This window comes from Battus philenor, unplaced genomic scaffold, assembly GCF_028537555.1.
Source record: "Battus philenor isolate CCGP_79_NKW_IND1 unplaced genomic scaffold, ilBatPhil1.0.hap1 SCAF_7, whole genome shotgun sequence".
NCBI lineage: Eukaryota > Metazoa > Arthropoda > Insecta > Lepidoptera > Papilionidae > Battus > Battus philenor.
The window spans coordinates 7,837,504-7,863,325 of NW_027181737.1; the positions used below are offsets into that span (position 1 = coordinate 7,837,504).

The following is a 25,822-nucleotide window of genomic DNA, read 5'->3' on the forward strand; positions in this document are numbered from 1 at the left end:
CAAGTCATTTGGGTCTGGTTTTAGGTATTGGCAATTATTTTAGGTAAAAAATTATTAAGAAGACTGTAAATTCTTAACAGAAATTCAACAACATGTGATGTATTCCTAAAAGTTATAGCTGATATATTTTCCTCTGATCTTACCAAGCTTTTACCTAATTTTTTTCTTCAATAACTAGCTTTACCATCTGCATTTTTTTCTTATTCTGTGCAGTGAAAAGAAGTAGAGTTCCAGAAGCTGTTTAGATATAGAGCAGTAACGGGGCGACTCCGCACATCGTTAAAAAGTGGACAGGATAGAATTTTTATACTTTCTGTATTGTGTAATCGAAAACAGCAAAAGATGTAGGTTAAGTGATGCACGCGTGGCCCAGCTGCGTGCAAACAATTTACACAATTGACAAATCCCCGTAACGTTTTCGTGGATCACCTTAAATAAACTGTTTGCATGATAGTGATTAACACCTTGGCTGCCAATGAAACCTCGAAATATTGCCTTGTTGGTTCTTTGACTTCATATTTATAGCTCACCGCCGACGCTTCAGGGCATAGACGTTCAGTCCTCGTTCATTTACCAACATCAAATTTTTCAGTACACATTTGCTTCAGCATCAAAATGATGAAAATTGTAAGCTATTTTTACTTTTCTTCTTGTTATATTTAACATGATATTACTTTGTAAAATATGTTCAACATTTATATATTATTTTGGTTAAAGTGTAAATAGTTTTAATTTAATTTTTTCTTAATACATTTAATTGATTTCTGTTTACGTTTTATAAATAACTAACATTGAGAAGATTTTATTATAATTTGTGTACTCGATCAATAATACATATGAATGTTTAATTATGATTAAGCATGCATACCTGTTAGATAGACATAGCGTCGTTAATAAATTTAATGCTATGTTAAAATTAATTACAAATTATTTCTGTACACAAATCAATAATATGGTAATTTTATAATTTTCCAAGAATGCAGATTTAATGATACCACTACATGAACATAAATTTACTGATAAGCGTTCAAGTTTTTGATTGTTTTTTTTTAAATAAGTAACTAAATAAATATGTACTATATTTTTAAAATTATAAAACACATTACTTTTTGAATTTGTTTAGTAAAATTTCAATTAGGATATAATTTAAAAATATGTGTGTGTGGAGGTGATAACTAAAAAGATGACATCCCAATGGATTTTTGAACACATTGTTCTTCTATTGGTTTTTTAATGCACACAATCGCCTTTTTTAAAAGACAATAACATATCGTTGATTAATAAGGTATTTATAGGCAAACAAGTTTTTGGGTTAAATAATTATATGGGGTGATTGTTTATAGTTATAATTCATCTATTCCGTATTATATAAACAGTTTTAAGTACGTATGTGCTAAGAATTAAGCTATATTTAATAATAGTTAACATTAACTATAATTTGTATTCTTCTGCAGACTCTTTTCGCATTGGCTGCATTGGCACTAGCTTTCGCTTTACCCCAAGAAAATGATCAAGCGAAACCCCCTGTGGAAATAGTAAAACAAGATTCTGAAGTCGATGTTAACGGATACAACTTTGAGTAAGTACTACTTAAACTTTACGATTACAGAGATATGGATGAAAAACTGATTAACATTACCAATAGGTTTTTGTACTGTATATTTAAAAGAGAGATAAACCATAAAGTTTTAGTCCTGGTATTGCATCACAATTTATTTACAGTGATGTTAAAATACTGAACGCTACTATAAAAAAAGTTAATAATGTAAATTATATTCTGTTATAATAAAAAAACTCAAAATGTCAACAGTGAAAAACAAAATAGAAAAAACTTTTGAACAATCTTACGACAATCATTGCATAAAATTTAAAATAGCTTGGCTTGACTTTATACCGCAAACCAGTAACTTATTTCGAAGATTATTCTTGACAATCATATCTAAAGTTTCATTTGTACTGTTGTATTATTTAGTGACTGTCTGATATTGAGTAAACACTTTAAGACCACTTGCATGAAACAGTGACTGGTCCTATTCAAACATTTTAAAGGTTTTGATGCAAACAATCTAACAATTTTAAAAGCAATTAATGTTTTTACGATTACTCACAATCAAAAGTATGTTTTAAAAGGTTAAAAATATGAAGCAAAGAATGTCATTTACAGTTTATGAATATACTAAAGAAAATAAGACTTTATTTAATTAATACAGCATATGTAAAATATTTAAAGGTTTGAAACAAGTGATGGCACTTCAAGACAGGAACAAGGTGAATACAAGAACGACACCGATCAACAAGGTCTTTCCGTAAAGGGAAGTTACAAGTACGTAGCACCCGATGGTCAACATATTCAAGTCACTTTCGTTGCTGACAAGAACGGCTACCAGCCCACCGAAGAAAAGGCCGATCAAACCGAAGCTGCACAATCTTAAACAAAAAAAGAAGCAAGGCTACTGTACTATTTGCTATAACCAAATATATGAGTGTAAATATCATCTAGGTTATGACGTCTAGTTGTAAACGAAAATGAAATAGGACCAAATGTACTGCAAAGTTGTAAAGTTATTTTAATATACTATCCAGCATATGTACATTACAGTTATTAAATGCCATGTAAATATCGATGTAAAATGATATAATTGTTATCTGTTTTTTGTTTTCTGTTATTAAATAATAATTATCTAAAATTCCGCACCGTGTTTAATTGTCCAATTTAATACATTTCATTATTTTATCAAACATACATTTTCAAAATTTATTTTTAAGTTATATTTAAAACGAAACTAGAATTCATGTTTTAAAGACAATAACAGTTTTAATTTATAAGGGAACAGTAAAAATTTATAACTCTTTTGCAATAAAGCAAATAAAAAAATAACAGACTGAGGCACAGTTCCAATATTTATTTGAACGTTCTGCTTTTTCTCTTTATTCTAAAATCAAAATAGATAACTTAGAAAATTAGGTAATATAAATGCAATATATAATATAAATGTAATGTAATGTAAATGCAATAAAAACCTGTCATTTTACAAATTTTATTTCCTGTACTGTTATAAATTAGAAACAATAATATTTCAGCTTTTTATAATTTCAGATTGTCATTTCTTTAAACTACAAAATCGTAAAGTTAGTAGTAGAATCAATCGTAAAGAAAAATATTTTGACAGAACGCCTGCACTGACAGAAACAAATTATATTAAGTTATACACACATAAAATATTACACAAAGAAATAAATAAAAAAATTCTATATACTAACTTTCTCCAATATATCATGTAATACAAAGTAAAGTTGTAATTACATTAGTACATAAAAAAGTACCACGCCGGAGCAGAAACAGACTACAAGCTACATTTTCCCCACGACTCTCAGTCGACTGCTCCCAATTATTCTGGTTTAAATAATATATTTGATGATTTTGCCTCTCATCTAGACGTCGAGCGTAACATTGGTCGAATTCGGAGGACTCCGGTTCGATTTCGAGTGCCGGTTTGGCATTAAAGTTAGCGAAGAGACAATGGCTTCACTTATCGAAGAAAAACAAACGCGACCTGAATTCATCAGGTTATGTAGGAAGATGGTAACTCAGGTAACAGAGAGATATAAAAACTAAGGTGAAAATTGTTAAAGAAATAAAGCTTATGTAAATATAGAAATAAGTACAAGAAATAATAAAATTGTAAAATAAAATATAAAAAATTGTAAACAAAGTAAAAGAAAAGGAAGAAATTAAAAGAATGAAAGAACATACGACGCATAGAAGAAGAGAATGAAAATAATATCAGCGAAAAAGTTATTACAAAAAAAAAAGAAACAAAAGTCCCTAATCCACAACAAGTTAGGGGTACCAGTGGTCCCCAATAGCGGAGGACAAAAAAAACGTAACATTGGTCCAACATTGGTTGGGCGCCAACAATAAAATGTGATGGAAAGTAGTGTATTCTGAAATTGCCATACATTTTTCATCTTCTTATGGCTACGGTTTGTATTAACAATACGCTTATTGATTTTTGAAATTTAGCAATAATTTAATACATTGCACAGTTTTGAAGTAATGTAATATATAGACATATTATAATATCAAATCATGTTTTCTAACTTCTTAAAAAAGTTTTTATATATTTAGCATATATAGAACCTTTTTTTAATATTTTAATGTCATAATATTTTAGATGCTGACGAGTCCATCTGTATTATTTGGTAGAAAATAGTAATGGAACATAAAAGTATCATCAGAGCTCCTCATCCGTAACCTGAAACTTAATGATCATCAAACTCCCATAACGCCACTTTAACAGAGAATTTGGGGCAATACGAGGGTCAAACTGAAAGTTCTTAGAAAATCAAAAACTAAGCATTCTAGCAAGTTATTAATTTTATTATAACTTTTCAAAATAGCGTCCATTTACATCAATACATCGCTGCATTCGATGGAACCATTGAGAAAAGCACCTTGCCCACTCGGCCTTAGGGGTCTCTTCGACGGCGTTTTGAAACGCAGCCCCTGCTTCTTCGGCGTCCATAAAATGTTTTCCACGAAGTTTTTCTTTTATTTTCGGGAATAAATAAAAATCGCAGGGTGCGAGGTCGGGGCTATACGGCGGGTGACCCAGTAATTCCACGTCTGAGGTCGCCAAATAGTCGATCGTTTGCCTGGCGGTGTGCGACGAGGCATTGTCGTGATGAAGGAGGATCCTGCTGCGAGGTCGTTTCTCTCGAACTTTTTCCAAGACAAGTGGCAAACAGTTGTTAGTGTACCACTCTGCATTAACCGTTTTCTGATCCTCTAAGACAACTGTCGCGTAATGACCTGTCTTTCCGAAGAACGAGGCCACCATCTGTTTTCCAACACTTCGACCTCTCTTCACTTTAGTTGGCAACTCTTCGGAAGGAAACACCCACTGAGCAGACTGTCTTTTGGTTTCCGGATCATAACAGTAAATCCAGCTTTCGTCACCCGTTAGTATGTCGAACACAGCATTTGAGTCACCTCCGTTAAATTTTTGGATCATTTCTCGGCACCAATCAACACGGCGGAGTTTTTGAGCCTCACAACACTGATATTGTCTTCAGTCGTCGCTGTAGAAGGCCGTCCCTCACGCAAATCATCGGTGAGATTAGTTCGACCACGTTTGAATTCAATAAACCAGTTGTAAACAGTGGCACGAGATGGGGCTTCATCGTGAAAAGCCAATCGAAGTCTATCATAACTTTCTTGTTGACTTATATGACATCGAAAGTCATAAAAAATCATTGCACGAAAATTTTCTCGGCTTAAATTCATTCTGACGTGCACAGACAATTTTCAATTTGCCGACAAATCGTAAAACAAATGACAAATGAATGAAATGTATACTCAATATTATTGGTAAAGAGTTCTATTTTCAAAATTTAAACTTATTTTTTTAATATAATGCTTTTAAGTTGCCAGTTCTAAAAACTTTCAGTTTGGCCCTCGTATAAACGCATCCGCGGCGCGTGGGTTAAGTCCACGTTCCTTTTATGATGGCGGTTGGGGAAGTCTAGCTTTACCCAAAGTCATTGAAGCAAAAGCACAAGCAAAATATTGTCACTGCACCTGCAATGGATGGATATGAGGTTTCTTAAGGTTTTGTGTTGTCGTCTGATGTAGAACCTGTATTACCACTCATTTAAAAGGCCTCTTGTAAGTAAACCAACTATTAGCAAAGTTTACTCGAAATCTTGTAAAACCTTCCGGTTGATTGATGTGTATGTTGCTGCCAATAATTAAATTGTAACAAGTGTAATTATATCTTGAAGATTCTTGTTGCATATTTTTAATGAATTATCATAAAATGCTTGAATTGTAAATTCTTATTATATAAGGACTCATCCTATACGCATATCTTCTTATACATATAGGATGACAAAATATAAGTCGCGTTTTTATAATAAAAAATTATGTTGAGCTAATTTCTCTCAGCCTGATACTTGTTAATTAAATAGGAAACTGGTGTACTACATAATTATAGAAATTAATATGCTATAAAGCGTATAAATGCCGCTACCAGGTGTGGCGACATTTATATGCTTGTTCTCTGCAACATAACAAAGCACACTAAAAGGTGTTTGAAGAAAGTGAAAATGGAGAGTCATAGGTCAATCGCAACGCATCCATGACACGAAAACCTTTAGTGAATAGAATATGTATGATTGGACTATTTATCAACGAATTACTGCATAAATTGTTATTGAGTAAGATTTAAATGTAATACAAATGAAATCTTTATTCTACATTATTATTTATTACAATTTAAAAAAATAAAACTGTTACGTAAACTTAAATAAATTTAAATGCAATGTAAAAAGAGACGTAAATGAAAAATGACAAATGTTCTAACTCTTGTCTCTGAAGGTAGAATTTGTAAATGCACTGTGTGTTGCATAACTAACGTTCGCTTGACAGGCGCTAAATAGGTGTTGTTAACGATTGGCGTATAAGTGTTTGTTTTTTGCATAAACACTTGACCCCGTCTGGGTAGATTCTGTTTCGTCGCATAAGGGCCGACGAATATGTCAAGTTATTTTGAAACGGGCTTAGTGATTGTCTTTTGGATACTCTTGGATATTTGTTACTTTTGAGGATTTAATTTTAAACAGTAGCCGCAGTGACACTATAATTTAAAATTTCGTCTCATGAAAATTTAAGTTAGATGCTTAATTCATTATTAGAGCATAAAATCCGTAGAAAAATTTTCTAGAGCAAAATTTTTGACATTATTCCAAGCTTACTCGGATCTCACCAAACTTTATAGGACCGTGTTTAGGTTTGAGTTATCCTAATCATTTTTTTTAATCCATTACGAAAGATCGGAAAGTATCGAAATATTTCTTTAACTTTAAGGCATATTTTTTAATTATATTCTTATTTCATTGCTGTATTTTTTAATAATATTTCATATATTATTAATTTGCCTCTATTTCACACATGATCGTGTGTTGAATGTTGAATGTGTTTTTTAATAAAACTAAATATAAAAATAGCAATGGAGTAAGTATACTTTTAAATGCCGCTTGAAACTATATATCTCGATTTTATAATTTACGTTACTTCTATAAGATTTATGATAAATTTATCATTGAGTGACTTAGGCTACGACGTAATATGTATTCTTAATATGGTTACAAGTACTAATTAGAGGCAGTTAAACTTAAGGTTAATTGTAAATATTCTATTTACATACTGTATGCTGTGGTTGTATGTAAGTTATATAGCTGTATTAAGACAAAATGCTATAAATAGTTCTTTATTATATATTAAGTACTAGCGACTCGAAGTTTGGGTTTGAAGCCCTTGTCGTCAGCCACGAAAGAAACAATATATTGTAGGCCATTGGGCGCATTGTAAGAATAAGACCCTTTTACACCAATGCCTTGGTGTCCGTTCACCGTTATCAGTTGACCTTCTTCTTTTCTGGATACACCGTCACTCGTCTTGAACCTAAAAAAATGGTTCAGTTATTAATTTATTGGGTATTTATTGCTGAATGAATAAACCTTTTGCGTAAAAGATTTTAAAACAGAGCGTTGTTTACTATCCAAAGGAAGTCCTAAATATATTGATAAAATGGTTTTTAATTCATGTAGTTTCATTAGTAATACTTTTTTTATCAAAAGAGCTAGTTACAGTCTTGAAAAGTGAAAATTTTACGTCGTTATATAAAATGATGTTATTTGTGTACATGTAAGTAATATCTTAAAGTTTTTTTATAAGCTAAGCATATTCTCATTAAAGATACTATAACGTTACTTCCTTATTGTGCAGATTTTTATTTTTTGTTTGAATAACACATAGCAAGCAATTGTCTAACGGTTATTGTCACAAAAACGTTTTACTTTTATGACGTAAACGGTGTCATTAGCTGTATTTATTTTGTGAGTGATTCTTTTAAATTATCACTTCAGCTCGTTGTATAATATTGTTTGTCAGCAAATGGGTCATGAACAAATATTTTGTACTAAATAATATCTAAATATTTTTGTATCAGATACTAGAGTTTTTCGAGTGAGGCCTACCGACTGCGGACCAATTTTTAAAGTGGCGTTTTTAATTGACTATAGTAAAAACTTACTCGAAGTCATATCCAGTTTGGCTGACAACATTTTTTTCCGTAAGTATTTCAACATCAGGCTTATCTGAAGAGCCTGCGTAAGCCGTTGCAGCAATTGCGACGATTAAAACAATCAGTTTCTAGAAAAAGTAATTGCTTGTTAAAAAAATTAGTTTATTTGGAACCTATATAAACGAATTTAATGTGAGGTCTCTTTTATAATATTATAAGTGACGAGATTTTCATTTGTTGTTTATACGTATATATGCCGCGCAGAGAAATTTCGTTCAAAGGCGGTTGTTGTATATTTTATAACACTTTTCAATAGCGTAAACTTACCTATACAAATGTATACATGTAAGAGATTTCCATCTATGCACGAACTAAATCATATCTCTGGAACCATAAGGCGACTTGAAATTTGGTGAAGATACTTCTTTTGCAGAGTTGAGGTCAGTAAATATTTTATGCAATTCCACAGACAAGAGGGTTAAAGAGGCGTTAAAAATGTATTTCTTATAACTAAAGCTTTTATTTGCACATGAGCTTTTGTTTGAAAAAATACTGCTAAGTGATGAGCTTAAACTTGCCAGAATATTTATTTGAAATATTCCAAATTATTAAAAATGGTTTGTATGAAATTACACATAAAAAACTGTGTGTGGGCGGGCGACGGTTAATTATTAATAATGTAATACTCAAACTCTGTACACTAAGATATTAATAAAAAATTTTTGTACTTTATTCGCCGATTGCGGCTATGTTATAGGATTTTTTACCAATATCTTATCTTCTGGTGTTACTTTGAATTTTTTAATGAAATTATAATGATTCTTCAAATATTTTTTTATCTATCAGCAAACAGTATACCAATAAAATTGTTGGTAGTAAATTGAGTGGGTACTAACATGGTAATAAATTTTAAAACAAACGACTTACCATGGTAAAAACAATGTGAATACAGGTTGGTTTAAACTAACCAATATGAGTGATGAATACTTCGAAGATATTCTCTTAAATACCAATTTTATTTGCTGAAGTTACAGTGATTGCCTAAATAAATACAAAAGGTGTCGAATATTACGAAGGTGATAACATTGATAAAATGCTGCACCAAAATGGGAAACATAAATCTTGAAATTCAGACAACTTCTATTAGCTTCAATTACGACACAAAAATGCTTTTACGTTAATATTTATTTTTTAAAAATACACAGCCACACGGAGCACATACGACCTTGCTAGAGACGCTAGACCTTAGCTGCCTCCAACTAATTCATTTGCAAATTTATGGGGGAGGCCTGTGACCTGCAGTGGAACTCTCACGGCTGAAACGATGATGACAAATAAAAAATCAATCAAAACTGGGAATAAAACAAAGTTACATTGAGATGTAATGTTAAGCAGTATTAGAATATTTTTTTTAGAGTTATTGTATTGTTTTATTTTGTTTTAAGAAAGTCCTTGGTTTTCTTGATGTACTTAAATCTTTAAGGTATACTTACTTACTTACTTTAAGATATATTTGTAATCGTTTTTTCGTTTCAAGAAATAACTCAGTATGAACTAATTTAATATGCCTATTTTGTCTAATTAAAAATAGTTATCTCCCTCTTAAACGTATATCATTGGCAGAATAAACATGACATACTCTTTATCCACTTTCTGTAGCAGTTCACATGCATCAACTCAAGGACTATTCCGTTAAGGGTCTTGCTGATCCGTCCACCAGCTCCGGACAACAATTTTCTCCATAGCGTCGTCTTTAGCAAAACGTTACCAAAGTTTTTTTTATTATTTTAAATAGTACGATGTTAAAAGTTAACGTGATATTGCAATTACAACTTAACAAAACAGAAGAATAACTAACGAAAGTATAAATTCACCAGAAAAATCCAAAATATCACTGTGTATTACATTAAATATTCATGGCGGAATATTTATTTTGTACTATATTAGTTACACGGCCATTAAAACTAGCTAGAAAGTTCTGAAAAAATAATTACAATTAATAAATATAAAATATTTTAATTATTACTATCTAACAACCCTTATCTGTGAAGGGGCAGAACAAAGAAGGCGTCGGCGAAAATTTTGTTAAGAATTTTTGAATGACTAGTTTTCTACATTGGGAAAATTATTATAATATATTAACATTATAATAATTTTCCCAACGGATTATAATATTAAAATTTAATATTTTAAACAAAATACGGAAAGTATTTAGTTTAAATTGTACTATAAATGACACAATGATTGAATCAAGGTGTTTCGAATATTACAGGTGTCGAGTGAAAAAACCGAAGATATGTTACGAATTATAAATAGTAGAAAATGGAAAATCGTATTGTATGTCGTCTAAAATTAGCTTTTTCACTATCGTTTTAGTTCTTTATTAACAACTTAAGTTTCTATTCACACACGCGGCAGACCTAACGCGTAAATGATATTATCGTGTTATTTTAAAATATATATTATTTTCAATTACGATATTCAAAGCGAAAATATTAGAAAGTTGCAATCGTTTGTTGTAACTGTTCTGTACACGCCTTTGATCATTTGTGCATCATTTTTCTGCAATGTTCTTCCCACGGTCAAACTCATATTAAAAATGACTCGATTTTAGTAATTTAGTTTTCGTATATAGAACGAGTTAAATATCACATTGCATGTAAACTGAAGGGAAAATTTTAAAGCTGTTAATTATTGCATGATGCACTAAATTTTGTATCAGCTTTATTAACAATAACTTTGTAATTGAAAGCCCTAATGAAAATAATGGTAATTTTTGTTCAAATTTGCCTCAATTTGGTATCGGTAATTCTACACTTTTAAAATTTAACCCTCGATATGTTTTTTTTATTTGGCGCACGTTAAGATAACGTTGATGTATTAACACATTGGATTACATCTTTCCGAATATAAAATTACACGGCAACGAAGGACCTGTGCCTGCTTAGTGTCAATGGCGGAGAAGAATCGTAATAAAAAAAAATAGTCTGACGTAAAATAGTCCTCTACCTAACATACTAGATGTTGTATTATATTTTTGTTGATTTCACCTAGACAGTGGAACCATTGACTTGTAAAAGAAGCGAACATAGTAACGACAGGTTTAGAAAAACACACACAAAGAAACGTAGGCTTTACTGTATTAATTGCTTTAAGATAATAGAATTCTCGTTGGAAAGTTGCTGAAATTGATAATTATTGGCTTTGAATGTATTGTCAGTTAAAAAAAAAACCATGGCGCTGATTTATTATAAACGTACAGATTAATAAAAAAAATAAAATTTACCATATTACGGATATTTTTACTTTTGTTTCAAGTTACTAGGACGGAGAAGTAAGTAAATGATAATGTTCACTGAGTTCTGTTGTGAAATGTGTCAATGTTATTTAAAACTCAAGAGATTTATATAATTATATTTTAATGAAGCATTTTGAATAGATTTAAATTAATTAATAAATAATTTCACATTTATTATACTACTACAATTATGCTAATTTAATAAATAATAAATCGCAGTCTCGTTTTTTTTCTCATGATTCCTAAATTTCATTAAGAAATTTTCTTTATACTTGTTTGGTATCCGCGTTTTCCTGCTTTATATGTCATTTCATAAAGTTGTCCTTTATCGTCATACCAACGAACTGAACCGAGTACAACTAGAGCAGCTTCTGGCGTACCAGGGTTTGAAATCGACCCTTCTTCTGTTCTAGAAGATCCGTCGCTGCTATCGTAGCTGAAAATAAATAAAACCACATTAACATTTTTAGCAACAAAAAACATTATTTAGTGCAATTGAATATTGGAGTAAATCCTGCATTCATTAAAGCTCGTCGTCGTCGTTATTTCAGCATAGACGCCAACGGCATGACATAAGCCTCCGCCAAAGATACCTATGGGGGGATATATCTAATCAACACGGTTGGTATGCGAGTTGGCGATCGAAGTATGCTATCATGGTACACAGAAGACGCTCTTGTCCATCCTTTGGAAACCTATTTGTCAGGAATGGCAATCCTATATAACTAAACCACAAATTGTGATTTTTATATAAGACTAAATCCCGGGAATCGAATCTGCGACCTACGATCGCAAATTCCAGTCTTATACCGCTGGGCTACCACTGCTAAGGTAATAAGAGAATATGGTTAATTAACATTCATTGTTTTATAAAGTACTAGGAAAAAATATTGTTGCATTACATTGATAGAAAACCAAAATATATATATGTTTATATATGACCTTAAATTTAAAAGCAATGTCTACTATACGAATGAAGCGTTGTATAGGCACTACTGTTCAATTTATATATATATATATATATATATATATATATATATATATATATAAATTGAACAGTATTTACATATATATATATAAATTATCTAGTATATTGTATCATATGTATTATATCATATGTAACTATAATAAAAAGTTTAACCAAACAAAAACTACACACATTCAACATAGAAATTCCGTACACACTTCTAAAAGACGTGATTTAATTTTAATTTTTTAAATTTAAGTAATGTGTACTTTGTTATTGGCGTACTGTATCTATCGATGCCTATATTCTGTTATGTATAAATAGTCACCTGTGAAGGACCTCAGAATTAATATAAATATAAAAGAGATTGGTGTCACCATTGATTTTAAAATGCACTTCTATTACATAAATTGAAACGGCAAGTGGTTCTAATACGTTAGTTATAGTAGCTAATTTGATAATGAACGAGTGATTTGGCCAAGAAGTTATTGCAGTCCGCTAACCTAGCAGCCTAGCTTCCAAATTCGAAAGTTAATCTTACAGTGACCAGTTGAAGGCATACTTACTAACGCATAGGCTAATTATGATCAATAAGAACAGAGCATATGTTTCATAATTGTGGAACTTAAGTAAGCCAGCGGGTAATGATGATTTACTGAATTCTTAACGCAATGATACGGACCATTGTCAATTTTATTCTTTCTTAAATTTTTAAACGATTATCGAAGTGCATTTTTATTAAAACCATAACTTATCAAACCAATCATTGATGTTATTAGCAATATTTTATTTTTACATGTAATCAAATTTTAACGATTATTTTATTGACAATAAAATTTAAATTAGTTGTCAAGTATAATAACTACATGCTATAATATGTAGATATCTTCAAAACATTCATTTTAAATGTTAACCAAAGTAATTAAAAAATAAATTATTTTTCATTTATAGATTATAAAGACAATCTATGAAAGAAAAAAATATTATTATTTAATGATTAAATACAATAATAGGTGGTGATGGAAAGGCTTCGGAAGAATTTATTTTCGTATGTAATAAAAAGGTGAATTAATGGGTTACCAACAGATAATGAGATGCATTCTTAATGAAGCCGCAAAGAGTCAATACTATTTTATTATTTACGAAGCTAAAATATTAATTTATTCTTTATAAACCAAACCACAATTACTTTAATTTGATTTTCTTATCAATTGGAATGAGAGCTTTAGTCTCCGCTTTTAACGTGTATACTTTCACGTCAATACTAAAACAAATTGATATTATTAGTGTCACGATATCAGTTCGATTTGCGGTCATATCGAACGGTACATAGTATAATACAATTGTGGTAATTTTGTGACAAAAAGGAAATATAAATTCTGCTGATAAGAATACAATCAAAAATTATAGTAAAAGTTGAAAAACCTATTTGTATTTATGTATACATTCATAAATAAAGATTATAAATAATTATCTAAATATATTAATCTACACAGTAATAAAAACTTAAACGAATTAGAAAAACTTCATTATATATACATAATAACCATTTTATTTAATTAAAAAGAGATTTTATCTACGTTCTTCAATGTTTTTTTTAGATTAAATTGCTATGTCGGCTAACAATAAAAAAACATGTTATAACATTCAGGTGTTATTTAAATTTAATAGTTCCAAGTATTTTCAGTAGAAATGAAACATGTTATGGTTTAATATTAATTTAAACTGGTTGTAAATAAATTAGAAATTTACGAGTGCATAAAATTGTAGCCGGAATTATGTCAAACATTTATGTCCTACAGACAGGTGACGGTGAAATAAAAATATGTGTAACATTGATGGTCATGTATTAAAATAACGGATCGTAATAAGCGTATTGGAGCAGCAAACGGGGCATTCAACTTAAAGGAGGCGTAACACATTATTCTTAACCTACGTTTTTTTTCCTTCACATAATGTCGTCCGAATGCTTTTTGTTCTATAGTCGTGACTTATTTGGGATAATACATATGATAAATATTTTCTAATTATTATTTTATTTAAAGTCATACTAAAGAGATTGTTTCTCAATACAATGTATTTGTATATAAAGAGCTATATTTATCAACATATTTTATAAAGTTTGAATAGAATAAGCTATTTGTATAGTAATAACAAATTGTTTTAGTATTGAATACGTAGATAGAATTTGGAAAAAAATTATGTTTGCTTTCAAAGTACGTACATATTGCTATGTTTAATTCAAAATAGTATTATTTAAAATATTTATTTGTAAATTTGGAAAAAAGCTGTATCCAAATTTTTCTTAAATGTAATTGTTGGGGAATCAGATTGTAAATATTTAGATAAACCCTTTTTGAACGTGCTCACTTAATGTTAACCGATTACAGAGAATGTTACGCTGTTTTTGGATAAACAACTATGAAGCATGTTCATAAATACGATTGACATGACCCGAATAACAAATGTTGGTGGCCAACAATAAAATTGCAACATGCGATTAAGGTTTTATATCCTTGTTTTCGACTAAAAACAATGTGTCATTGTGTTGGGTCACGTATTGAGTTCATCGGGGTAACGTTCGTGTACCTTAGAGAATATATAGGTGAATTAACATGGGTACTACATTGCCCGGCGTCTGTAGTGTACATATATACTCGTATATATGTATATTCGGCAAAGAAAAACTTCGGAATTCGCAAACGGTTATTGTTATTGAAAAATATTTTTTGTAGCACAGATTAATCTATATTAATAAGAAATTTCTAACTATGTACTGACTCAACAATATGTCTGGAAGCAAATGATTTAGAGACTTGAAATTTGATCAGAATAATTTCACTCATCAAAATAAACATATTATGTGTACAGCTCTGAAAGATTTCTTTTTGGCAAGTAAAATAATACTATGCTTTTATAAAATTACACCCACATAAGACAGCGGCGAGGCGTTATAATTTATGCCGGGCAAAGTATAATATATACAAGTGTTTGAAATCATATAAAAAATTTAGATATATTATTAAACTTTAATATTACATTATTAATATTACGATGCAATGGAAGAGTGTTGAAAAGGTTTTGTTCAAATCTGAATATTAGAATTCAGGTCAATGTTTAACGTTAAGACCCGACTGCATCAAATTCTTATTAAAGCTTTCACACATCAGCAGTGGTAGCCGTAGAGGACTGAAACTTGGGATCGTAGGTAGTGGGTTCGATTTCCGCGACACAATCTTATGTAATTCACACTGTGCATTAGTAAAATAGGATTACAACTGCTCATACACAAATTTACAGAGGATGGGTAGCAGCATCTTTGCACACTATAATACTACTATGATAACCCACCTGCCATTCGTGGCAATGGGCGTCCATGGGCTGAAATGACAAAGCACTTGTATCATATTCCTACTAAAGCTCTCAAACAACTTAATGGATTAGTAGATATTCTTAAAAAATAATTAAATAAGTATATATAAACATAATAAATAGTAAATTTGATACGCAGAGTTTTCTTTTATTACTTGTGTTTTATTAAAGATTTGCCCTCCTCCTGCCTCGACATGACGATATATGGTTTAGACGAAGAAAACAAAGTTTGAAACATTTTACTGATTCAGAACAAACAAGATGTTGAAAATCTCGTTTTACATTTATTTGGCATATTACTTTATATACAAAAATGTAGCATTAGTCACAGTTCAATGTTCTTTTGCGTAGGTTATAACTCAACATTATCAGTTTCTTTAAATCGGAATATATTTAACATCCGATTTTAAGATGACAACTAGTAACCTATTTTGTTGTTTTAATTACTGTTATCATAAATCGTATTATTAAATAATATAATCAGCTGTGTGATTTTTGTAAAGGTTTATGTATGTTTATTATAATTAAAATCCATGATAGAGAGGAATTCGATTTTTCTCTACATAATGATAGTTCTACATAGCCTTTACCTATTGTATTAAAAATACGTTAATTAGGACCCCTAAATTAGGACGCAATTAACAGTCGTAACAATAAAAGCAATTCTTTAAAGATAATAACTAAAAGAAAAATTAAAAAGAACAGCAATGTGTTGAATAATAGGAAACGAAGTATGAACATGCCTACAAAATAATCCGTGATATCTGTTGACTACGAATTAATAGACTATATCGCATCCTTATTTCGTTATTTGAAATTTAAATATATAACAGGATAAAAAATTTCTTTAGTTAAAAATAAATAAATTTAAAAATAAGAAAAGGTTAGTAAACACGGCTTTATCACATTCAAAATGTGAAGTCGAAAAACATTTGAATATTATGTTGGCATAACATTGTTTTTACGATAATATTTTCTAAAAACAAGCGGATGAAAATGATAACATACTTATTCAAAAAGGTTTTTTATAAAATGAAATATGATGGTATTTATTATAGTATCATGCTGTGTGAATAAATTATAATGTCCAAATATGGTTAGAGGTGGCGTATTTTAAAAGATTTGAACTTTGATTTGATGCTTTTTGGGTATGAATATTAGTTATGCGTACCGAAAGAATTTAGCATTGTTAGTGTTTAAAGATCATAAACATTTATACGATTAGTAGTGTGTGTTGTAAGTGCATTGAAATAAATAATTAGTGAACGATTAAATTATATTTTTATCAATTTATTGACAGGCGATTAAATATTTGAAAAATCCCTCATTCCTTAATTTTTTAAAGTGAAATTTTTACGCTTGTAATATTTATATGGTATGTTCGTTTTGTAAGTAATCTTGTTAACTAGTACATAGTTTCATTAATTTATTTGTCATAAAATTATGGAATTTAATTTTTTTTACTCGGTTATTCGGTTTATAACAGTTTGTACACATCCATTATCGTAAAAACGTTATTCAAAATTACAATATTACTTACGAAAATTTGTAGGAATTAGGCATATTTGCTGTCTCTAGATCATATCGTAAAACTTGCGGCCTGGGCTGGCTCTCTATCACTGGACTACTTCCACACATGGTAATTAGCACAGAAACGCCGACAATCTGAAATTCATAAATAGTATTGATGAAAAAAACCTTGAAAAAATTAAAGCCGAAAGCATGGATCTAGGTATATTATTACTTGAAAATATAATAATATTCACAATGTTGTTAAACTTTATGCACTAAACACAACGTTTTGCGACATCTCTCTTTGACGACACTGTGTAATCATAGATAAGGTCAACGAAATGTTTAACTACAAACAGTGTTTTTATTGCAAAATTATTTGAATTGAAAAAGTCAGTTATAATTACCTGAGTCAACAGCATCTTGTTCATTTTTCGTATAACAAAAGTAACAGGTGACTTCCTGGACAAGCCGTAGTCCGAATGTGCTAACGGTTTCGTAAGATCTCCTTATATATATGAATACTCCGATGTGTGCGCTCGTATGCCGCACGCGAAACGCTCTGAGTCTTGCATGCATTAAAACTAAACTAATTCTAACAAGCCATTACTTAAATCGACATATGAATGAGTAGAAGATTTAGCAATGTATTACGTCACAGCGGCATTGTAAAGAAACTTTCAATGTTTTTTAAATGCGTAGGTATAAAACATACCACACTAAATTGCTAACTTCTTTAATATTAAAAAGTAATAAAGACACTCTTGAATGTATTATACTTCTTCCAAAACTAGCTGTTTTATTACGAATTCGTAGGTTCGTAGAATCACAGCATTTTATAAAAAAAAAATTATACCTTTGTACAAATATTGCTTCGAAATAGGTCAGCAAATATATTTTTGCATTAGTACTAAACCAAACAAACGTCTTAATTATAACAACATTAATGCTTATTTCATTGATACACTAAATCGACTTACTAAAGACATCAACGCAGTCATAAACCTCTCAATTTACATAAAAATCACTTCGAAGCAATTGATTACAATCTTGAATAAACATTAACTATTTTAAACTTTAAAAAGTCATAATTTATATTTTTTTAACAATAAAAATAACGAAATAGCTATTAAATCAATAATGATGTCGATTTATGTGACAAAAATGTTTTCTATTTACGAAGATAGATATTAATGATAATTCAAAGTGTTTTCGCATGATATATTCTATAGGCACCTATGTAATATTCAAATTACCTATAGCTTTACTCTTTAGTTTTATCCACCTCGAAGGACATCAACCTTAGATGTTTGTTGACTATACGTAACGTGCGTGTTCTGTATGCAAATAAGTAGCTTTACTTTCTCTGTTTTTTCGTTAATTGGGTATAAAAGATCTTTTTATTTAATAATGAATTTACTAAATAAAGATATACGTAAAATACATCATTACTAATTCATTTCCGTTATTCAAATCATGATGTAGTGGTGATAAAATCACTTAACTAACAAAACAACAAATTTTACAAAAAAAAAACTATATTTCTTTTTTGTTTGCAGCCAATGGACACCCACTGCAAGGTATAGGCCTCCCCAAAAATGCCACCATGACCGAATTATATTTAACAAAATATAATCAAAATTTGTAATAATATTCAAATTTTCAATAAATGTTAAATAAGTATGTGAGCAAACTTTATTTTTACAATGCGTTTTAAATTATATTTCCATAATAACTGACTAACGACTTCTTTACCATTGACACAAATTCAAATAAAGTGTCGGATTACAAAACAGAAGAACAGATTAAATATCATTTTGAGAATACGTATTTTTGATGTATGACGATACATTTAACCCAATTTATAATATATTCTGTACACATAGTGTGTTTGGATGTTAGTAATAAAAATAGAAAAGAAAGTAGGCAAGGTTTCAAAGCAAGGAACCTAGATTTAAACTTAATTTCGGCTATTTGTCAGTGCGATCAACTGTTACAAATTATGACTTTATTAAAGAAGGCTCTGGAGTGGAGATCAAGGACCTGTTAGCGCAATGTGGACGATCTATGTTGCGCTTACCCACAAGATTAAATACAACATTGTCAAAGCCATCGGAAGACGCTACTAGCAGGCCTTTTCTTAACGGACCTCTTGATAATCTATGGGGAAGGTCTATATCTAGCACCGGACGTCTTATCGCTGGAAAGCTGATTATGAGAGTGACAAAAGAAACGTTTTTTTATACAATTTATTGACATTTTTATACAAACGAAACTTAAAAAAAAAAAATTTTAGTTCGTTTGCAAAGTTAGGTATTAAAAGACTATTTAAAATTGTTGCTAAAACACGGCATTGGTCCGCTAAATGTAAATACAATCAAAATGTTTTAAATTGTGCAAATTATAATAAGAAAACTGTATTCACATAAATTACGTCGGTATGATAACTAATAAGAAATTTGTTTGTTGCCATAGGTATACATGCGGCGAGATGGGGGAGCGTATTGGCTTCTTTATTCTGTCAGTCCGTTGACGCCCATGGCAATGACGCTTAAGCTTTTTCTCCTCGTTCACCTCCTCTCTGTACTTTTCCAAGATGCAGTACATCGGTTTAGATAATACAAATACATTATAACGAACAGTTTACACAGCGATAGAGGACTGAGACTTGTTTTCGTAGGTCACGGGTAGGATTCCTGGTATAGAAACTACGTAAAATTACAATCTTATCTAAAATTAACATTTTATGCATTAATTACATAGGATTACGACTGCATACAAAATAGTTTCCAAAGGATGGACAACAGCGTCCTCTGCGTACCATAATAACACACTGCGATTGTCAGGCCGCTAGCCAAGCGTGGCGATTAAGATATATCTCCTCATAGATATCATTCGGAGAAGCCTATACCTTGCAGTGAGGGTCTAAGGGCTGTTGACATAACGATAGAATATTGGATGTTTCAATTTGGTGGAATATATGTATAATGTTACAGATCGAAACAAGGTTAACAAGGTTAGGAAAACTAGCGGGGAAGCTATGAAGTTTAGTTACTATAAAGAGGTCTACAATAAGTGCCTTCAATACTTCACAATAGCTAAACGCAAGAGATGTTAGAAATGCCACCGGAAAAAATAGCATTTATCAGTAATATATAGAAATTAAGGATTCATAAAACAAAATTTATTGCTTAATTTTAGTAGTGATAGTAATGTTGTAGTAATATGAACGTGTAGCTTGCGAACTGATAAGCGCTACATTTACGTCAGAATTCTACCATAAAAATTAATTTCATTAAAAGGATATACAAATATTTCACGTATTATAAATTCAAATTACTTATCATAGAAATGTACATCAATTGGCGATTTTGAACAAGCATTAAAGTATAATGGGCATTAAAAAGAAAAAGTCACTAAAAACCATAAAAAAAAGCAATCATATTCAAGTCTTGACACATTGATTTTATTATACGCGGTACAAAAAAATGTGTCGATCGAATCGAAAAATTGGAACATACATTCATCTATATGGACATTATCATGCCACTTACTTCGATGCGTTAAATGAATAAATCTTTGATATTCTTTAAGATAAACTCAGTGAAACTTTTACGTATATAATAAATGTTACATGATACGAATAACTAAAAATCCTTGTTTTATTTTCATGCGGAGTTGAAGTGAAATTAGCTGAACTAAAACAACATTCTAAAAATTATTTCCTGTCATAATAGTACCGTTGGTAATATATTTTCGAATTATATATATTGCTATTTCGATATCGTAATAAATACAATGTATTTATATATATATATATATAATTAATTAAGTTACCATGAATCGTCGTGTCATTTACACGATACTTTACACCTAAAAAGGAAGTCACTGAAGATATAAAATTACGATAATTATTTAGTTTCATATTTATCATTTGTTATATTAAATATCTTTTAAAGGCAATTGTGACATCGACGATTTTTGTATTGTTGTTAAATTACTGTTCTGTAATTGGTAAATTTATTTAGAAATACAAACTTTAGTAGCCGTTTTCTCCACATGTTCTATGTTTCCGAATTAAAGTTAAAGAACCTTTTTGGTTACTAACTATTAGTAAATAATTGTTAAAAAATGTTTTCTGTCAGTTTTCAATCAATAATTTTTTTGTTTTATTAAGGTACATAATGCACAAAAAGTTACGCTATTGGAGGTAAAGAGATTTATTACTTTAAAAAGAGTTTTTTTACGCTGGTCAGATGTCTTTTTTATGAGGACGACTAGGCGAATCTCCGCAGTGTTTATTTATATTTCCATGTATGTATTTTGAGGGATCACTGACTGTCAGAGGAAAATTAAAACATTAATCCCGTGCTGTTAAATATTTGACATTCGTTGTTTCAGCTCATAAACGACCTTTGCATCATAATATCATAATTTCTACGCGGGTTGGTGATCGGAGTGTGGTATTATGGTACGCACAGAATGCTGCTGTCTATACTATTTAAATTTGTTTGTGACCTGTGATAAATCTTTATGACATTATATAACACTTAACATTAATAAAAAGCAAAAAAAAATTAGTATGTAATATACAAAAAAGTTGTGTACCATAAAAGTTATCATTATCATTTCAGCCGCAAGACGTCCACTGCCGGGCACATATCCTCCCTCACCTGCATAATATTATTACTAAAGTTTTGTCACTTACGTTACGTATAATGATAATGTGAAAATTCTTTTGTGAGTAATCGTTGATTATTACTACAATATAAGGTTAAAAATATGATTTATTTTTTACAATGGACTGCGTCGAGGCTATAAAAGTTTTGGCTGCACTTCGTCTGTCGGGGCAGCAGGTAAAAAATACGTAAACATATACTTATTACTTATAACATATTCTTGTGTGTGATTTAATTAGCCTGTATAACATTTTCTTCGGGAAAACTGAATACTCTAATTTCTGTAAATGTTTTTAAAAATATGAGAGAAACATTGAAAAAGAAGTACCTATAAGAAGATATGCCGGATGCATCAATTCATTTATCTTATTTCGTTTTATTTTGTATCTTCAGATAACCTTCTAAACGAAATGCTACATTCTAAAAACACTTAGTTTTATCAGTTTTAATCGCCTTAAAATTCTCTGCGTATTTTACATTTGTATCAGTTTCAGGGAACCGGACCTGATACAACTAAGTGTTTAAATTCAAATTAAAAATATCTTTATTCAAGCAGACATTTACGCGCACTTATGAATCGTTAATTACTTTAATTTAACATGTTTAATATATAGCCCCTAGACGCCCTCTGCAAGGTATTGGCCTCCTCTATATTTATGGGGGATATACCATAATCGCCACGCTTAGCAATTGGATTGGCGATCGCAGTGTGGTAATTTGGTAGGCAGAGGACGTTGCTACCCATACCCTGAGAATTTCTTTGTGAGCTGTTGCAATCCCATATAACCGAAATGCAAAAAGAGTGAATCATATAAGACTGTATTTCGAAAATCGAACTCGCGACCTCAAGTCACAAGTGTCAGTCCTCTACCGCTAAGCTACCACTGCTGAAATTGATTCTGCTTGTAATATAAAACATGGGGAGCTTTTCTGTAAACCTCTTAGGTAGTTAGTCTGCGCAGATGGAACTACAGCAGTAACGTAAATTTTCTTATAGTGTCGGTACGTCACGTTGCGGTAGAGCAGCCGGTAGGCGTCTAAAATAACCTTCTCGTTGCCCTCGCATCGGATGGGTTACTTGTGAAGGGCTCTCTCATGAGAAAAAAAGAAAATAATATATTATTAAAAGATGTTATATTACTTAAAGATTGTTGTAGATTAACCCACATTTAGAACACTGCGTCACAGATATATTTTTAGTATTAACAGCTGACTGTGAGTACTGTGTACCTTCAGTATTATTTAATTTTTTTCATATTTTCAAAGGTAACATGGTATTTAAAATTTAAATTTACTGAGGGATTTGGGAATTGTGTTCTTTCTATTAAAGTTATTTATAATAAAGTTATTTATTTATAAACATAACTTTAAAATTTATTTACCATACATAAAGTAACTAAAAAAATCTTTAAAATAATAGATAAAAATCATAATTTGTATGAAAAAAGAAATATATGAGAAGACTTTTTATAGGTATTGATAAATTGTTTTACTTTTGTTTAAATGATATATAATAGTGAATATTTAATAATCATGTAATTTCTTTTTTAATCATTAAACACTGTGTTATTGTATTATTGATTGATTTTATGTCCTCTGTAAGTTACAAAAAATGTGGAAAATTTATGTATAAAAACAAAACCAAAATTTGGAAAGTATTTTGACATAAAGTTAGCATAAGTCTTTGTTAATTTTGGGTTAATATTGAAGAAGTAAAAGGGAATATGTTTGAAGTGGCAGTGGTTGTGGCATATCGCTTATGCATCCGAGGGTCTTTGTGGCCGAAAGATTCTCGAGTGGCAACCACGAACCGGTAGTCACGGCGTAGTGACACCGCTAGGTGGATTGAAGACAAAATCAAGATCGCAGGTAGTAGCTCTCACTACGACAGACATCGACAGGAAAGCGTAGGCCACGCCACGCAATGCCGGACGAGGACGCACTGACCCCGAAAGGCATTAAAAGACGCCCCCCAAAAAAACCAAGGGGGGCCCCCATCAAGTAGTTCACATACAAGGTGACAAGACACGCCCAAGCAAGAGTGCGCACCGAATAGCAACTACCAGGAGGTAGTTGCAAGAAGAACATTAAGACACCGACGCCGACGCGGACTCCAACACCACCATCGAAGGAGAAAAGCAGCAGCAGCAACGCAGCAAGTCTCTCGCAGCGTGCCGAAGCGCCGGGAGGCGGCGACTAGTATAAAGTAGAAGGAAGGAATTTTTTATTAGCTGGCAGGTCGAAGACCTTAGATCGATGAAGTTGTAAGAGCCCCACAAGGCTAACAACAAGAACATAAATCGGAATACAGACTACGACGGATTAAAAGGAGTCTTAAAATAGGAAAAGGCCTATATCTTGCAGTGGGCGTTTGTCGGCTGACAAAAATGAATGAATAAATGGAAAGGGGAATATTATAAAAACCATTGTAATAAATATAATAATTGATAAATGAATGATATTGAAAACAAGCTTTGAAAAGTTTTTTACCGTTGGAATTAAATATGAAAACATAAGTTATAATTATAAATTGTAAGTATAGGGGTAATTTACATTTTTGGGCTCAAAAATTTTTTTAAGCGACAAAGAACAAGCTAAGAGCTCTTTTTGTTTTGAGCAACATTTTAAATTTGGTCTTATCTTTTTGTAAGTGCGTTTACCTGTAATTTAAAACGATTGGTGGTCGTGATTTAATTTTCCGTCGAGACTATATTATGGCCGGTGACTTTGACACTTACATTGTAATTATATACAGTTATTGATTGTAATATTCGAACATTGTGACATAAGTTAAATTTCACCACTAAGACGACAAAAATAAACATGTTCTATAATATTAATTCAGAAATACAAAAATAAATCACAGATAATTATGTCGTCGAAAGCAACAAACCCATCATTAACAACGAAAACTAATATAATTTTGAATATTACGTCATACCGTCATTACCATAAAAGTTATAATAGGTTTTTGCATTTATTGTTTTAACCTAATCACAAAGTTAATTAAATCAGGAAACTTAAAAATGTAATCATACTAGCTTGCATGTATACCAAGAATTTAAGTCATGTTTGTAGCCAGACGATACTAATACTGTTAAAGGCAAAAATATGCAAATTAGCAAAATAACTTGGATAATTTTTATTAGCATTAATTGTTTTTGTCAATGCAATAATGAAATATTCAATCTAAATGATCTAAACAAAAAAGTTCGTGAGGTGACGGATAATAACATTATAATATTTGTTATTCGAAGGAATGCACTTGAAGACGAAGCTTCGAATGGAGATAATAACGAGGAAAATTGGAACTTTAATTTACAGAGAGATGTAGAGCGCAAAAGTAACTTTAACATCCCTAAGCACGTGCATAATTTATATTACAGTGAAGTGGACAAACGTGGTAGAGTTGTTTATACAAAATGGTTATACAGTTTAAGAGACGTCGCAATATTGTTTCAGGATAGATTTAATATTGAATTGCAAAGTAATTAGATTAAGTTTTTATGTAATATCATCGCTCTATATGGTACCTATTCACTGCGGTCTATCTATGCATGTGTGGTGACAAACCATGAAATAAGTAGGACTTAAGTGGTTTAAAATGTATCTAAATATATATCGGCATCTTGAAATAAGTCACATTTGATGTAAAAAGATAAAAATAAACTTATTAGATACTAATTGTTCTTACTAATAACATAATATATGAATAAATGTTTTATTTTTAAATTTATCATGTACAAAATATTAATATTACAAAATAAAGTTATAAAGGGTTTGGGTGTATTTTTATAATTACTAAAAATATAGGTTGTAAATTGAAAAATAGACAAGAATTTATTCAAAAATAAACGCCATCTGAATACCAATAACATTAGATTGCAAAGTTTTCTAAATACCTCTT

The 25,822-nt window shown here is 30.6% G+C and overlaps 3 protein-coding genes across 3 annotated transcripts; 1 reads left to right on the forward strand and 2 right to left on the reverse strand.

The window, feature by feature from the left end:
- Positions 1 to 580: 580 nt before the first annotated feature.
- Positions 581 to 2,432, forward strand: LOC137931259 (endocuticle structural glycoprotein ABD-5-like). Its single transcript, XM_068774685.1, has 3 exons — positions 581 to 627; positions 1,455 to 1,579; positions 2,231 to 2,432. Exons 1-3 carry the CDS (start codon positions 616 to 618, stop codon positions 2,430 to 2,432), a joined length of 339 nt encoding a protein of 112 aa, XP_068630786.1. The 5' UTR covers positions 581 to 615.
- A 4,849-nt stretch (positions 2,433 to 7,281) lies between these two features.
- On the reverse strand, positions 7,282 to 10,679 carry LOC137931156 (endocuticle structural glycoprotein SgAbd-5-like). The gene is made up of 3 exons (XM_068774558.1): positions 10,611 to 10,679; positions 8,097 to 8,215; positions 7,282 to 7,465 (listed from the first exon to the last, which is right to left on the reverse strand). The coding sequence occupies exons 1-3, from the start codon at positions 10,677 to 10,679 to the stop codon at positions 7,282 to 7,284; spliced, it is 372 nt and encodes a 123-aa protein (XP_068630659.1).
- A 935-nt stretch (positions 10,680 to 11,614) lies between these two features.
- LOC137931248 (endocuticle structural glycoprotein ABD-5-like) lies at positions 11,615 to 17,701 on the reverse strand. The gene is made up of 3 exons (XM_068774676.1): positions 17,644 to 17,701; positions 17,265 to 17,389; positions 11,615 to 11,821 (listed from the first exon to the last, which is right to left on the reverse strand). Exons 1-3 carry the CDS (start codon positions 17,665 to 17,667, stop codon positions 11,638 to 11,640), a joined length of 333 nt encoding a protein of 110 aa, XP_068630777.1. The 5' UTR covers positions 17,668 to 17,701; the 3' UTR covers positions 11,615 to 11,637.
- Positions 17,702 to 25,822: the final 8,121 nt, after the last annotated feature.

Bases quoted from the DNA above. Each gene is read 5' to 3' on its own strand.
- LOC137931259 (XM_068774685.1), top strand. The intron at 1,580-2,230 runs GTAAGTACTACT...AAATATTTAAAG, and splicing joins GTTAACGGATACAACTTTGA to GTTTGAAACAAGTGATGGCA.
- LOC137931156 (XM_068774558.1), bottom strand. From the start codon at position 10,679: ATGAGTTTGACCGTGGGAAGAACATTGCAGAAAAATGATGCACAAATG. The intron at 8,216-10,610 runs GTTACAACAAAC...TACTTTTTCTAG, and splicing joins TCAAAGGCGTGTACAGAACA to AAACTGATTGTTTTAATCGT. The intron at 7,466-8,096 runs GTAAGTTTTTAC...CCATTTTTTTAG, and splicing joins CAAACTGGATATGACTTCGA to GTTCAAGACGAGTGACGGTG.
- LOC137931248 (XM_068774676.1), bottom strand. From the start codon at position 17,667: ATGAACAAGATGCTGTTGACTCAG. The intron at 17,390-17,643 runs GTAATTATAACT...TATGAATTTCAG, and splicing joins ACAAGATGCTGTTGACTCAG to ATTGTCGGCGTTTCTGTGCT. The intron at 11,822-17,264 runs GTAAGTAATATT...ATTTATTTTCAG, and splicing joins CCTAATTCCTACAAATTTTC to CTACGATAGCAGCGACGGAT.